The sequence below is a fragment of the Aricia agestis genome, chromosome 2 (assembly GCF_905147365.1).
Source record: "Aricia agestis chromosome 2, ilAriAges1.1, whole genome shotgun sequence".
NCBI classification, from domain to species: Eukaryota; Metazoa; Arthropoda; class Insecta; order Lepidoptera; family Lycaenidae; genus Aricia; species Aricia agestis.
The window spans coordinates 4,011,250-4,025,167 of record NC_056407.1 but is presented as its reverse complement, the minus strand read 5'-3'; the positions used below and the strand labels follow the sequence as shown (position 1 = coordinate 4,025,167).

The 13,918-nt window shown below is 34.4% G+C and overlaps 2 protein-coding genes across 5 annotated transcripts; one reads left to right on the top strand and one right to left on the bottom strand.

Moving 5' to 3' along the window:
• Nucleotides 1-439: 439 nt before the first annotated feature.
• Nucleotides 440-5,347, top strand: LOC121739684 (coatomer subunit zeta-1). 2 transcript variants are annotated; one of them, XM_042132215.1, is made up of 6 exons: nucleotides 440-569; nucleotides 843-988; nucleotides 1,157-1,256; nucleotides 1,592-1,725; nucleotides 2,577-2,667; nucleotides 5,251-5,347. In XM_042132215.1, the coding sequence occupies exons 1-6, from the start codon at nucleotides 537-539 to the stop codon at nucleotides 5,296-5,298; spliced, it is 552 nt and encodes a 183-aa protein (XP_041988149.1). In that variant the 5' UTR covers nucleotides 440-536; the 3' UTR covers nucleotides 5,299-5,347. The 2 variants fall into 2 exon arrangements, with proteins under 2 accessions (XP_041988149.1, XP_041988150.1); XM_042132216.1 differs by lacking the exon at nucleotides 5,251-5,347 and adding an exon at nucleotides 4,721-4,861.
• Nucleotides 5,348-5,547: 200 nt separating this feature from the next.
• LOC121739683 (isochorismatase domain-containing protein 1-like) lies at nucleotides 5,548-9,715 on the bottom strand. Of its 3 annotated transcripts, none has more exons than XM_042132214.1 (5): nucleotides 9,475-9,715; nucleotides 8,840-9,046; nucleotides 8,341-8,457; nucleotides 6,474-6,596; nucleotides 5,548-5,880 (listed from the first exon to the last, which is right to left on the bottom strand). In XM_042132214.1, the coding sequence occupies exons 1-5, from the start codon at nucleotides 9,604-9,606 to the stop codon at nucleotides 5,734-5,736; spliced, it is 726 nt and encodes a 241-aa protein (XP_041988148.1). In that variant the 5' UTR covers nucleotides 9,607-9,715; the 3' UTR covers nucleotides 5,548-5,733. The 3 variants fall into 3 exon arrangements, with proteins under 3 accessions (XP_041988148.1, XP_041988146.1, XP_041988147.1); XM_042132213.1 differs by having other exon boundaries at nucleotides 5,794-5,880; nucleotides 6,454-6,596; XM_042132212.1 differs by lacking the exon at nucleotides 6,474-6,596 and having other exon boundaries at nucleotides 5,554-5,880.
• Nucleotides 9,716-13,918: the final 4,203 nt, after the last annotated feature.

Sequence of the window (13,918 nt, the reverse complement as noted above, 5' to 3'; positions counted from 1 at the left end):
CGCCCGCATAGATAATACATATTATGTCGCCCGCGAGCTTTTCTGCGCGCGGCGCACCAGACGTACAACAATCAAAATTAAAAACAAAAAAAAACACAAAAATGCCTAGTTGTCATGGGTGATACTGCAAAATTTATTCCAATTTCCAGTAACACTTAAAAATGCAACAGAATAACATTTCATCGGTATTAGCATTCTTATTTAATTATTGAAGTGAAAACTTCTTTAGCGGCGTTGAGCACTTTTGTGGGATGGGTAAAAACTGTGAAACTCGCGTCAGATTCTCGTGCTGATCGAAAAACCGTAAGACGGTTGGAGAGTAGTGTTGTAACATCGAAATCGAATAATGGAACAATCGATTGTTTTTTTTTTCAATTGTCTGTATAAGGAAAAAAAAATGTCAACTTGACGTTGACAAAACATGTCTGACGATTGACATTTGAACACGTCAACGCAAAAGGCGAATTCCAAAATCCTGTGAAATTGTGATTTAATTTAAATTATCAATAAATTGCAATTATTATTAGAACATAAAAATGGTGCACTCAACAATGGAAGGATCTTTATTTGTAAGTAGAATCGATTATATTAAGAACATCACAAACTGAATCAGCTCTAATTGTTTGTATGATGTTAATATTCAGTCACTCCGTTTATAACCAAGATAAAATTGTGTTTAAAATGCTAATGCCTAATTTATTAGGTATAATTTACACAATAATAAATTAGTTAACCAGGTCATAATTGGTTTTAAGGGCGAAAAGTTTCTATAACTCCTACCTTTTTACTATTCTATCACCTTAGGTACCTACTCAATAATTTGTTTCCGTATATACTTACAGGAGCCAACATTATACATTGTTAAAGGCATGTGCATATTGGACAATGATGGCAACAGAATCCTGGCCAAATACTACGACAAAAACACCCTGCCTACTGCAAAGGAACAGAAAGCATTCGAGAAAAACTTGTTCAACAAAACCCACAGGTAATTAATTATGGAGTTTGTGTATTGATAAACCAACCTCATTAGTAAATAAAAAGTACTGAGATTGGATACTGTCTTTTAATTGAGTATGCCTGATGGCAAAAGATAGAAATAACTTAAAAACTAAATTTAATTAATAAGTTAAGACATGAAACTTTTAATTACCAGAGCAAATGCAGAAATCATAATGTTGGATGGGCTGACCTGCGTGTACAAGAGTAATGTGGACCTTTTCTTCTATGTAATGGGCAGCTCACATGAAAATGAGGTATTATATTTTTTTAAACGTTATAGACTATAGAGCATACATTGTTATCATCAGAAACCATAAAGGGGCTTTAATACTATGTTGATGACTTAACACAAAACTAAAAGGAATAAAGAAATTTATTTATATTTTGCTTCTATAGTTTCTAGACAAAATGCCTTTAATAAATATTAAAATGCCCAAATTCTATTGTGAGATAATTATGACAATACTAACAAAAAATACATGGATGATGATATTTTTTAGTTAATTCCTCTTAAAACCAACTCTGCGTGGATTGTAGATTTAGGAATATTTTGCGCCTATTTTTCACATTATGTGCAACAAAATTGCAGTTGATCCTGCAATCAGTTCTGAACGCACTTTACGAGTCAGTCAGTATACTGCTACGGCGCAATGTGGAGAGACGAGTGTTGCTGGAGAACCTGGACTCTGTAATGCTGGCATTTGACGAGATCTGTGATGGAGGGTAAGTTGAAATAACTATTGAACCCCAATGTATAAGTGGTTTCATTTTCATACCACAGATGGAGAAAGATTTTGCTTGTCTTTTGGGCGCTCCTCAGATTATGTCAGGGTTTTTTGTGGTTTGTCTCGATTGTTGACGCTGTATCAAATGAGAATGGCATGACCTGCTCTAACAAAGACATTTCTCGTTTGTTAGAGTAGGACCGGCAATTTGATTTGTTCGATTTGGCCTCAAAACGGTTTCGTGGTACGGCCCCTGTAGGCCTACTACGATACTGTTTTGATACTCAAACAATCGGACGAGAATGCTGCGTCCGGCTCCAACAACGTCATTTCACGTTTGTTAGACTTGCATGCAACATTTTCGTCCGATTATTTGAGTCTCAAAACAGTTTCATGGTACAAGGCCAGGTTACACCAGATGTTACAATGATGAGCTTTTTATGTGTAAGAAAATATTTATAAGGGATAAATATGTTATGAAGATACTTGGAACCTTAGGAAAAGACAGAATAGTTTTATCTTAGAAATATTTACCAATTTTAGTGCAATTTAGTATTAACGAGCGATACACGAGTTTTGGCGCAACGAAGTTGTAAGAAACATCTAACATCTCAAGTAAAATAAATGCCCTTAACTTAAAAATTAATTAATTCTAATCTCATGAAGCAGAATCCTAAACATTGACGGTCTTACCACAAAGGATTAAACATGTTAACTGTTGAACAGTTATTTTGTACTGAATTTTTCTCTAATCAACTGTTCAACGGGTGTTTAAATCTTTTGTAGTAAGACCGTATGTTTTTAAAGGTAAAATTCATATCTCTAAAGTGCCTCCTTATAAATTTTCAGGGTGATCCTAGATTCCGATCCCACGTCCATAGTTGGCAGGGCAGCCTTGAGGACAGAAGATGTGCCACTTGGCGAACAGACTGTTGCCCAGGTAATGGATCAGTTGAATAAGTATATTAACTTCTAAAGTGGTTAAAACTAATTGGCATGCATTGTCAAGTAGGGTATAGGTAAAGGTCGCGCATAATTTTAAGATTGCTTAGCAAACCTTTCAGTTTTGCAAAGAGCAGCATTTGATTTGTAGTGGGGGAGTGGAACACGTTGTTACTAGATCAGCGATCAGAGGGTTGTTATTGGTAGATATTGAACACTTTCCGAGCACTATTAAAGTTGTGTGTGGCCTATTAGTGTTGTTTTACATTGATACAGTGTAGTGCAGGAGATGCTTGCTTGTATTTTGTACTGGATTCAAATTATATACTGCTGGGTGTAGATATAATGTATGCTAATATTATAAAGCGTTCGTTTGTTTGAACGCGCTAATCTCAGGAACTACTGGTCCGATTTAAAAAATTCTTTTAGTGTTAGATAGCCCATTTATCGAGGAAGGCTATAGGCTATATTTTATCACGCTAAAATTAATAGGAGCTAAGAAATAGAGGAAAATGTGGAAAAAAACGGAGGATATTATTTGAAAGAGCTTATCTCACGAACTACTGGCGCAATTTTTATGTTATTTGAAGGATCATAGGCTAATTTTTGTGTACTAATTTGTCTGTGAATTAATAATATCTAATTTACGCGGGCGAAGCCGCGCGGGACGTCTAGTATTAATATAATATAAAAATTCTGAAATGACTACTACAGACTTTGGCCTGATCAAGCATTGCTTGTTTGGAATATCTTTCTTTTGGACTTGCCTTGTTATTCCTACAATGTATGTAGTGCATTTCCAGCAGTATATTCCAATAATATTTGCGCCCTCTACTGTAGCTACGTAAATTAACACAGACTGTTATTAAAACTATAGTTATCAATGGTGCGTGTTTTACTAAATGGTCAAACACATGCACAAAGTATTAGAAAACTGGTATTTTTATTTTAGTTAGCTATAGTATTAAATAAACATCTTAAGCTTTAAGAAAATGCATGTTTGTATTTAGTTGAAATGTACTGCATGTATTTATCAAATGAATGGCTTAATTAGTTCTTCATAAAGATTCTAGTAGAACCTGGCCAAAATATCTTGAGACTCGATTTGATTATGATGCGATGTGGCCATATTATGATATACCAGACGAGTCTCAACATATTTTAAACATCATATTATGATATACCAGACGAGTCTCAACATATTTTAAACATAATATTATAATACATAATATTTTTCATTTCATCTACTTACTGAGGATGCACATTATCTTCTCCTTTTTCCTTCTAAGTATATTAAGTACGTAAAAAGGGTTTATTTTATTTGTACCAATATTTTAAGTCATTTCTTTAACCACAAAACATTTGCTTTTTGATGTAAAATAAATGTAAACCAATCTACCTCACCTTGATGAATTAAAAGTATTTTGTGATGTTTTACATTTATAAAATATGATAAATTTATAAAATACATTACTGCAATGTTTTCACGCTAGGGGCAGCACCAGCATAGACGGTAAACAAAAGTTTTGTACGACGATTGACAATGTTTCTGTCAATAATCTGAATTCTGATATGACATGTGCAGCATGTCAGATATGTTTTACTGTATGTGTGCAGGAGGCGCCCTCTGCTCTGACCTACAATACCTAGCATAACCCCTATTACGCATGGTAGTTGGTATCATAAGTAGTTTGTTTTGAATTGCACTTGTTGTTAGCTGAATCACACTAATAATAACCTCCTCCTTTTTGGAAGTCGGTTAAAAAGTAATTTCTAAGTTCCATAATATGTTTGTTTATATTTTTAAAGAGGTTAAACTCTTTTGACTTATATATTTTATATGCCTATCACTTATTTTCGTCATTTTGATATGAGATTTACACAAGTTCCTAGTATTTATAAAATTATAAAAATGATATGTAAACCATTTTTATTAAGATTTACTTAAATTTAAATTATATTGACTATTTGAATTGGTGGAAAACATATTTAAAAACTTTGGGCTGGTTTTAACTTGGGTAACATTTAAAAGGAGATTTAAAACTTTCCAGGTCCTTCACCAGATACTAAATGACCATATTTTGTAGTGTTGCCACTTCAAATCTTCAGTGTTGCCAAATAACTAGTTGAAAATAGCATAATTGTGTAGTCTATAATGTTTTTTTGTTGGCTATTAAATATATTTTATTGATTTCAATTTATTTAATTTAACTCCTCTATTGCAAAAGCTTATACTAATGCTTATTTTTAATTTATCATATTTGTAACAATATTCTATTTAACGCCAAAACTACTCGCAAGTACTTCTGAGCAGGGCCCCCATAAGGGCTGCTGGCGCCTGTGTGCAAAAAAGGATTTTGGCAACCCCTTTTGCACATTGCACATATGGTAGCGGGGGCCCTGCTTCTGAGTTCTGACCATAGATGTAGCATTTTGTAGTGAAAATTAATAATTATAAAATAATTAATATTCTTAAATTTTATACATTTTGTATGTTGTTAATAATAATAAAATAATGTCTAAAAATGACGACATTATAAGCTTACGCTCATGTAATTAATAATATTAATATCTATTACAGGTACTGCAATCTGCAAAGGAACAACTAAAATGGTCACTGTTGAAATAAGTCCTAGAATAATAAGCATTTATATTACCAATATGTATTTACACTGATTCCTATTTATTTTCTTAGATATAAAAACATATACTTAGCTGATTGTCTTACAAAAAATAGTTATCATTCCAAAGTAAATTACAGAAAGAAAATAATATATCTCACGCACTATGAAAATTATTGTTCGTAAGATATGGAATTAAGTCATAACATAAACAAAATATAACATTTATTTTATTAAATATGATTTAACATACTTTTGGTTATATCAATATTATATTATATTATCACAATACGGCATTTTAGAGCTAGCCAAGCTGGCTTGTAATTATATAAAATTATTATTATTATGCACAATATTATTATTAACATATATAAAATATGCCAAGAGGTATTGAACTTTGCAGCTATCAGAATTTATAATATTGTACATTCATTAAAAAATATTTAACAATTTCCCTGTCCGAATTCGTCAGGGGTGGGTTGCATATTTAGTTTGGAGATAGGTTTGAAAACTGGATTGTTCTTGTCTCTTAATAACTTGAATAACACATTCTCAGAAGTGCCCACAAAACAGCCGATTGAATTGAGGCGCTGAAATAAGAAAATAAAATTTCATTCATTTAATTTATTATTATTATTTATTATAATATATGATTTGAACCACTTGCAAAAATTATGATGGTACTTGCGACCCTGTTACAACAAAACAATGCAACCCAGGTTACACCGTTTTGTAATAATATAGTTTAAATTAATCTACTTGATGTAAGCTTTGTATTGACTAAACCCACAAAATTCAGGACAAGTTTTCGACCAAAATATTCGATATTATTACATTTCGCTGTCCCCTAAGATGTGCTTTGAGCTAAAAAGTTTTAAACTAATTTTTTGCAAGTTTACATGTTACAGGTTAGAGCGTTATGTCCTAACAGGACCGCTTAATATTTACGATAATATGCTATGTGAGTATCATTGTCTGTCTAGTGGTTTTTAAAGTATCAGACGAAGACAACTCATGGGGTTTTAGTATAGATCTTAAAATTAAAATACCCTTTTTTCTCAGATAACTACGATAATAAATTAAAATTGAGGCAAAACCAAATAAAGCAATAAAAAAGCTAGAAGACCAATTTGAAACCATCACCAAAAAAGATAAAACAGTACTCTTAAAGTTTCGAAAACACATCACTAGATGGCTCTTTCATGAGTTTGGAAATCGCTTTGAAAGATGGATGCTGCTTGTCTCTTAGGAGTTTGAAGAGGACATTCTCAGAGGTTGTGAGGATGCAGCCTAAAGACTGCAAGCGCTGAAATATTAACACTTGTTAGTAGGCACTAGACAGTATGGTAAGAAGTTAAAGTATTACAGATATACATTATAGGCTGGTTTTATCGTTAAGCGTTTAAAGATGTATGGGCAGAGTAGGTATGAGGGTAGTAGTAGCGTTTTAAAGTCGCGCGCTTGAGCAGCGCCGTTCGTCCATACGTTTGTTACAGAATCAAACTCGCGCGCGCGCGCTCCAACGGCGCTGCGAAACCCTTAACGATAAAACCAGCCATAAAGTATTAAGTATATACTTATATCAGAGTTGTTTGGACAAAAAATCTTTAAAATATGAAATGCAATATAAGACCTCCACACACACGACCATAAATTGCAGGAAAAGCCACTCTGTAACTGCATATTTTTATCGATAGCCAAAAGGTTATAGGCCTTGTCACATCAATAACAATATCAAGGAAGTACAAGATTACGAAACTTTGATCTAAATAGGGTAAATATAATGATATCTATCATAGACATGGAAATAATACTAGGGGTATTGGTTTAAATAATAATAAATAATAAAAAGGTTTATTTTCACACAACTTACTGATTAAATGGTACAGATAATTATTACAAAGATATTAAAACGTGTGAACTGGAGCCTAAGCTAGGATACCCTGTATTTCAGGTTTACTCACTAATGTTGTCTGTTACCTCTTCACACCCAAACTGCTGAACTGATTTCGCTATTTGGACATCAGGTATTCTGGTCTAAACAAAATGCGCGGCCAGAACTAAGTAGCCGAATTGACGTACAGGATACGCTTTGGTAATACGTGCATATGTTAGGTTGACGTCTGGTTGACGGCGGGCGTGGCGAAAGGCGATACAGTAGCGAATGACGATCCCTTTCCGAGTTGATATGTGTGATGTGACCTTACATTATAAAGCCGGGTCCAGACGAGTGTAATGTAAGATTATGTGTAATTTAGCGTCAACAGTGTGGACGGCACACGAACTTAAAGCGAATTGTCCAAACGAGCCTTTGTGCTCGCACGAAAACCGACAGCCGATGGATAAACCCCGAGCGTTACATGTAATGCTCGTAGTGCCATCCACATGTAGAATTCGTATTACATTACACGGTGAATTCCATTACACATTACACTCATCAGGACCCGGATTAACATTTCCAAAGTGGGTTTCATTAATGTTTTTAAAGGTTTCATCAAAATAAAGTTTACATAATGATATACACACACACACACACACAACAGATACACAATAGGTTTTAATGGTAATGCATAAATAGAAATATTCTTTAGAATTTGCGTTAGATATTAATATGTTATGAGGTAAGAATTCTGCCAGGTCAGACGTGTTAAAAAGTACTAAAGACAATACGCAACGCTGGATTTATATTTTTTATGAGTATAGGCCACATTAATTTTGACACCCCTGTGAACGAACTCTGCCTGCCGCCCTAGGACGCCATAGGACGCTGCCGCCTATAGGCCATGGCCTATACTTGATAAATCCAGGGCTGCCCCTAGCATGATGTACACTCGCCCATCGGCGGCCTCGGTGTGTCAGTTACAGAACTTCCTCCCACCGATGGGCTCCGCACTAGAATGGGTTAAGACACACAAACAACCATGTCAAATGTTCAAACACCATAGTTTTGATGGGATAATCAACCTAGTCAAGCTACACACCAAGTTTCTCCACAAGACCACAAAACCAACAACATGAATTGTCATATTTTATAATATTAAGTGTTTTACCTGCAAGGCCAAGCTGCGGTCCATGAGTGAGCGGGATGAGACCCCATCAGCCAAGACATGTACGGTTATATCTTCATTCAGGAAGTCTATTACGGTTTGCTCAATGCACACATGAGCCTGAAACATACACAAAACAATAATATGAAATTAATAATGAATACACAATCAAATGAGGTATGTATGTTATTGAATGGAGTTATGAATACTTACAAATTTTATAAAAACATTTCTGCTTCAAAGTCAAAAACCATACCTTTATAATAACAGAAGCTTAACAGTTTCAAATTATTATGAATTAGCAATGGAGCTGTGGAGCAACTTCTAAATCTTAAAATTTTATCATCATTTTAGCAAGCAATAGAAGCTAAAATCATATTATGCTATAAGCATGAAAAATTTGGAGACAACATAGTTTCTATAAGCCGTGTAACTTTGTAGGTTCAAGAAATAATTTTTTTATGAAACCTATATTACAAAGCAATATATTTTTTTTAATTACCTCAATGCCAAAGAGAACAACAGACTTTAGGTCAGGTAAGTCAGCTTTCAGTTTCTCTTGCAGTTCTGGAGTGAACATGGAAAACTTGGTTTTTGGATACACCAGTTTCGCATCTTTGATGTCAATCTCTTTAATTGTGTGACCAAGCCCTTTAGGATATTGTTCAGACACATATAAAGGGATGTTGAATGCCTTGGCTGCCTCAATCTGGAATATAAGTTTCAAAAGTTATACATATTAATATTTTATTTTGATTCATAAGTAAACAAAATTCAGAGTGGATAGTTATAATAACATGCAGACTGCAGAGGGTCTGAAGTAAACGAAGTTACCTCGTTTGTGCTATGGATGCAGAAAAATGTTGCTTGTTGTATTTCAAAGTTTTAACCGCACATTACAAAAATGCAACCACACATTAATATGGTTGAGTTAAACACTTTTGACGCTCTTTTTTATATCTACATTGTACACACAGATTTAAATAGATTGAAACGGAAACCGAGTTTATTAAAAGTATTTAATAAATTATAAAACATTCTGTCTCAGAATAAAAGTTATTCAAAAGTCGAAACTATAACGCAGCTGATCAAACTAAACTTTTTTTATTTTACTTTACAAAATATTTTTGCACTCACCATTTTGTTTGCTACTTTTACAATTTCTCCAAAGTGTTTTATGTGCGGTCTAAATGTTTCTTGCAAATCACAAAGTAGAAAGGCAGTTTTGTGTGCATCTAAGGCACCAAGCTTCAGAATATTACGAGCCATTACTGAATTTTAAGTTTAATACTATTATATCACAAAAATAATCGTAGAAATATACGAAATACCTACCTACACCGGAAAATACAAACAAATTGAACTTTGCTCACTATCACTAGCTCAGCTGATTTTTTGACTTTGACAAGTTGATAAATATGACATTTGATAACTGTTTTTTTTTACTTATCTTAATATGGCACTTCGGCTATTTAACCATGGCCAGTGTCGAGTATATTGGCGGGAAAACAATATTCTATAAAAAAAATTTTAGCATTATTTTTCTAATATATTGTCAGGTCTAAAATCTAGTCAAAGTCTACAAGTCGGTCGATTCAGTAAAAGAGGCTTTAATGAAACTTTCGATGGAGTTTTGGAGGGAACACAATTACTTTCCTACATAACACGTCTTGTGCACGTTAACGAATATCTAATGGGTGGTTAATATCCTACCAATATTTCACATTAAAATCCCAGTTAACACAATTTTCAGAAAATGTTAATACAAAAACTAAGTAGGTACCGTACTTTAATATATTTGAAAGTAATATTTAAAATATAACATAAAAAATTAAGGGGAGCTCCCCATTCCCATACAAAAAATCAATTTTTGGCCTAATTTTGCTCTTTAATAGTACGGAACCCTTCGTGCGGGAGTCCGACTCGCACTTGGCCGACGGATTTAGATATTTTTAATACGGCGCTTGGGCGTTTTTTTTTTTCAATATGGCTGTCGGCTTTTTAACCATTGATTGCCAGTGTCAAGTAAAATGGTGGGAAACCAATAGCTTTGTCCACACTGTGCCTTTTTTTGTTCGTCAAGGGCATGCGTTATAGCGCAGTCAACAGCAACGTGAGGCATGCCCACGACGCATGCCCTATGGCTGTACCTATCCAAAACATCAAAAATGACAATATTGACGTTGCGTTCCTTGACGCATTCAATTATTATATGCGCCGATATGAAAGTTGATGACGAAAATTGCAGATGAAAGTGCACAGTGTGGACATAGCTATTGGGAAACAAAATTTTCTTCAAGATTACAAAATTTATTTTATTATTTTTTTTACTTTTTAAAGGGAATTTAAGTTTTATGTCGGGGGTTTTAAAAATTTTTAATTCAATTTTTTATTTTATACTTTTTAACCATCGAGGAAATTGATTCATAGACAGTTGACAGACCAACGTCATTTGGTCGGATCATGTCAATTCCATTATGTTTCTCTCTGGATGGGTTTTACGTAACGTAACCAAACTTGAAACTACGGATCTAATTCTTAAAATGATACCTAGGAAATATGTACCTAGGAATCAACTACCTACTCAGATAGGACATACTAGTTAAATTTACTTACATAATTTGGTTGTGGTTTTGTAACAATAATATGCACATGATGCGCTTTCGTTTAAGCAATGATATTCTATGTTACTAATTGCGTTTAAGAGCCCCCGCAGAAAAGTGTTCTGGGCCTCTATCATGAGCTCTTAAATCCATTCTCTTTAAATGGATTTAAGAGCTCATAATAGGGCCCCTGTGCCCCGCAGACTGCAGACTTTCTATCGGCCGATAGTTTGGTTCAGCTTAAGAGTAAGTATGAAGTCAGTATGAAGCTGTATGGAAGTATGCAAAATATTATTAAGGCTAGAAATGTCTGCAATAAACGCGAGTTTAATTATTGCAGACATTCGGTAATTCTTTCCCACTTTAACCACCTACCGTACTACTTCAAAACGGCTCAACAGATTTTACTCCCACGTAAGTCACGTTATAATAGAAAAAAAAAACTAAATTGAAATCGGTTAATCGGTTCTTCCGTTCGGGAGCTATGATGCCACAGACAGACATGTCAAACTTATAACACCGCTCTTTTTGTGTCGGGCTCGGGGGCTAAAAACACAACGCGTGCTTTCAAAAACCGCGTGGGATTTGGGTTATGGGCGTTACAATGAAGAAGCCTTAATAAATAAAACAAAATTCTCAGCATCGTTTTTTCCAAGTTGCACGCCGTCTATCGCTATTTTATGTAACATAAATTGCAAAAGCGCCATCTATGTTTACGGTCTTCAACTAGAATGTATAACGCCATCTATCATTATCTAGTATAATTAAATGAACAATAACTGCTTTAATTCTACTACTTGCCACTAGATGGCAATGTAAAAGCTTACTGATCTCTGACTACAAAACGAGCAGTTTGCAATTATGCCTGAAAATAACTGATTAGACTTTTAGAATTTAGACCCATTTTTTCGTTTTTTAAAATGTTTTCATTGCGGTTATATTCAGTGACGGGCTCATTATTAGCGTGGCCGTCTGAAATGTGTGACTTTATGGCACTTCTAAGTTCTAACTAGGAGGACGTAAACTCTAATTTTGTGTCGCGTCTATCACGGTAAACTTTTTCTAAGGCTACTGTCTTAAAAAAAGTTTACCAGAAGAAGAATATAATTAATAACGATCTTTTATAAGTTTTCTATGATTCGGCCAGCTTTTTTTTATCGCTCAAATTCGCGACCAATAAAAATAATTATAGCCCAATTTTCTATCCATTTCTCCGTTATTATTGTCTTATGTGCCGTGAGCCGTCGTACAGGTAAAAGGTGTTTTTGTAAAAGACCTTCCCGCCCGGCGCACGACTGTTGTCAGGGCGCCATGCTTTTTTTCTTTTTTTCTGCGGTCGTGTTTAGGATAGAAGACCGCCGCGGGCCAAACAGTCAGTCAAAAGTCACGCGTTCGGAAACGATCTTAAAAAAATGTAAAAGGGTCGTGAGCATTGATGTAGTAAGCGGGTGGCAAAGATTTTATCTATAATTCGGTATACACTTCAGATTAATCTTGATCCAATTGTATACAACTTACAAGGTCCCAATACAAACTACGGTTGATCATCTATGATAATCTCTACTCTCTATAAGTGTAGGTTACTTGAATAAAATCCACCTGGTAGACCATTGAGATATACTATAATACTTTATCTATGTGGTAGACCATGAAAATGGATCATGGGTCATCGATGGAATCTGATAGGATTGGGGAGGTGCCATCTTAAGAGGAGTCTACACCGCCCTTTTTTCCATACAAACGTTGTCCCGTGTTTCCTCTCTGGATAATGCTAATAGAGTTATAATTTTTTTCCTGAATATCTACGGCCACTAATTCAATGTCCCTATGTTTTCTTTTTTTTTCATAATTTAATTATTAAATAAGATATGAACGTTCAAAAACCCAAAAAAATGGCCAGATTTTCCGCTGTGTTCAAACATCCAGAAAACAGATTTGGCTAGATTATAAAAAAAAAAACCGGCCAAGTGCGAGTCGGACTCGCGCACCGAGGGTTCCGTACAAACCTGCAAGGTTTACAAAGTAACTACTTAAAATTTTAAGCTTTTCGGAATTTTTCTGTTACCTGTGCTGTAAGCTATTGCTTCTTACCAAATTTCGAGATTCTATGTCAACGGGAAGTGGTCTTTAGGTTTTAATTCCCTTGCGTGTAGTTGCGAGTTTCAAAATATGCGGTATCAATGGTTGTACTTTTGCGTTTTGCGTTTTTGCGTTGACTTAGAATTTTTTTTTTTCACGGGTTAAAGGCAATTAGATCTAAGTATTCGATATGAATTTCAACTTGATAGCTCTACGCGTTCATGAGGAAAAAAGTAATAAGTTTATATATTTTATTAAAAAATATATATTTTGTAATGTAACTAAAAATTTAAGGTTTTCGGAATTTTTCCTTTATGTGTGCTATAAAACGTTGCTTCATGCCAAATTTCAAGATTCTAGGTCGACTGGAAGTACCCTTTAGGTTTTGATTCCCTTGCGAGTACTTGCGAGTTTCAAAATATGCAGCTTAAATTGCTGTTTCTTTTGATTGCGTTGACATAGAAGTTTGATTTTGTTACAGCTTAAAGGTATTATAGACCTGAGTATTTGGTATGAATTTCAATTTAATACCTCTACGCGTTTATGAGGAAATGGGTAGTAAGTTTAAAATTATTAAAAAAATATATATTATGTGATGTAACAAAAAATTTATGGTTTTCGTAATTTTTCCTTTATCTATGCTATAAGACGTTGCTTCGTACCAAATTTCAAGATTCTGAGTTCACGGGAAGCACCCTGTAGGTTTTGATTCCCTTGCAAGTGTCGAAAATTTGCGGCATAAACGGCTGTATCTTTTGATTGCGTTGGCTTAGAAGTTTGATTTTTTCACAGCTTCAAGGGACAGTAGACCTGAGTAATTGATATAAATTTCAGCTTCATACCTCCACGCGTTCCTGAGAAAAAGGGTCTTGACAGACGGACGGACGGACAGACGGACA

What these genes read in the sequence shown, in the direction of transcription:
- LOC121739684 (XM_042132215.1), top strand. Translation starts at nt 537, where the DNA reads ATGGTGCACTCAACAATGGAAGGATCTTTATTT. An exon ending in GCAGCTCACATGAAAATGAG is followed by an intron (nt 1,257 to 1,591) that starts GTATTATATTTT and finishes ACAAAATTGCAG; the next exon opens with TTGATCCTGCAATCAGTTCT. An exon ending in GACGAGATCTGTGATGGAGG is followed by an intron (nt 1,726 to 2,576) that starts GTAAGTTGAAAT and finishes ATAAATTTTCAG; the next exon opens with GGTGATCCTAGATTCCGATC.
- LOC121739683 (XM_042132214.1), bottom strand. Translation starts at nt 9,606, where the DNA reads ATGGCTCGTAATATTCTGAAGCTTGGTGCCTTAGATGCACACAAAACT. An exon ending in TAAAAGTAGCAAACAAAATG is followed by an intron (nt 9,047 to 9,474) that starts GTGAGTGCAAAA and finishes CTTATATTCCAG; the next exon opens with ATTGAGGCAGCCAAGGCATT. An exon ending in TGAAAGAGCCATCTAGTGAT is followed by an intron (nt 5,881 to 6,473) that starts GTGTTTTCGAAA and finishes TTCTTATTTCAG; the next exon opens with CGCCTCAATTCAATCGGCTG.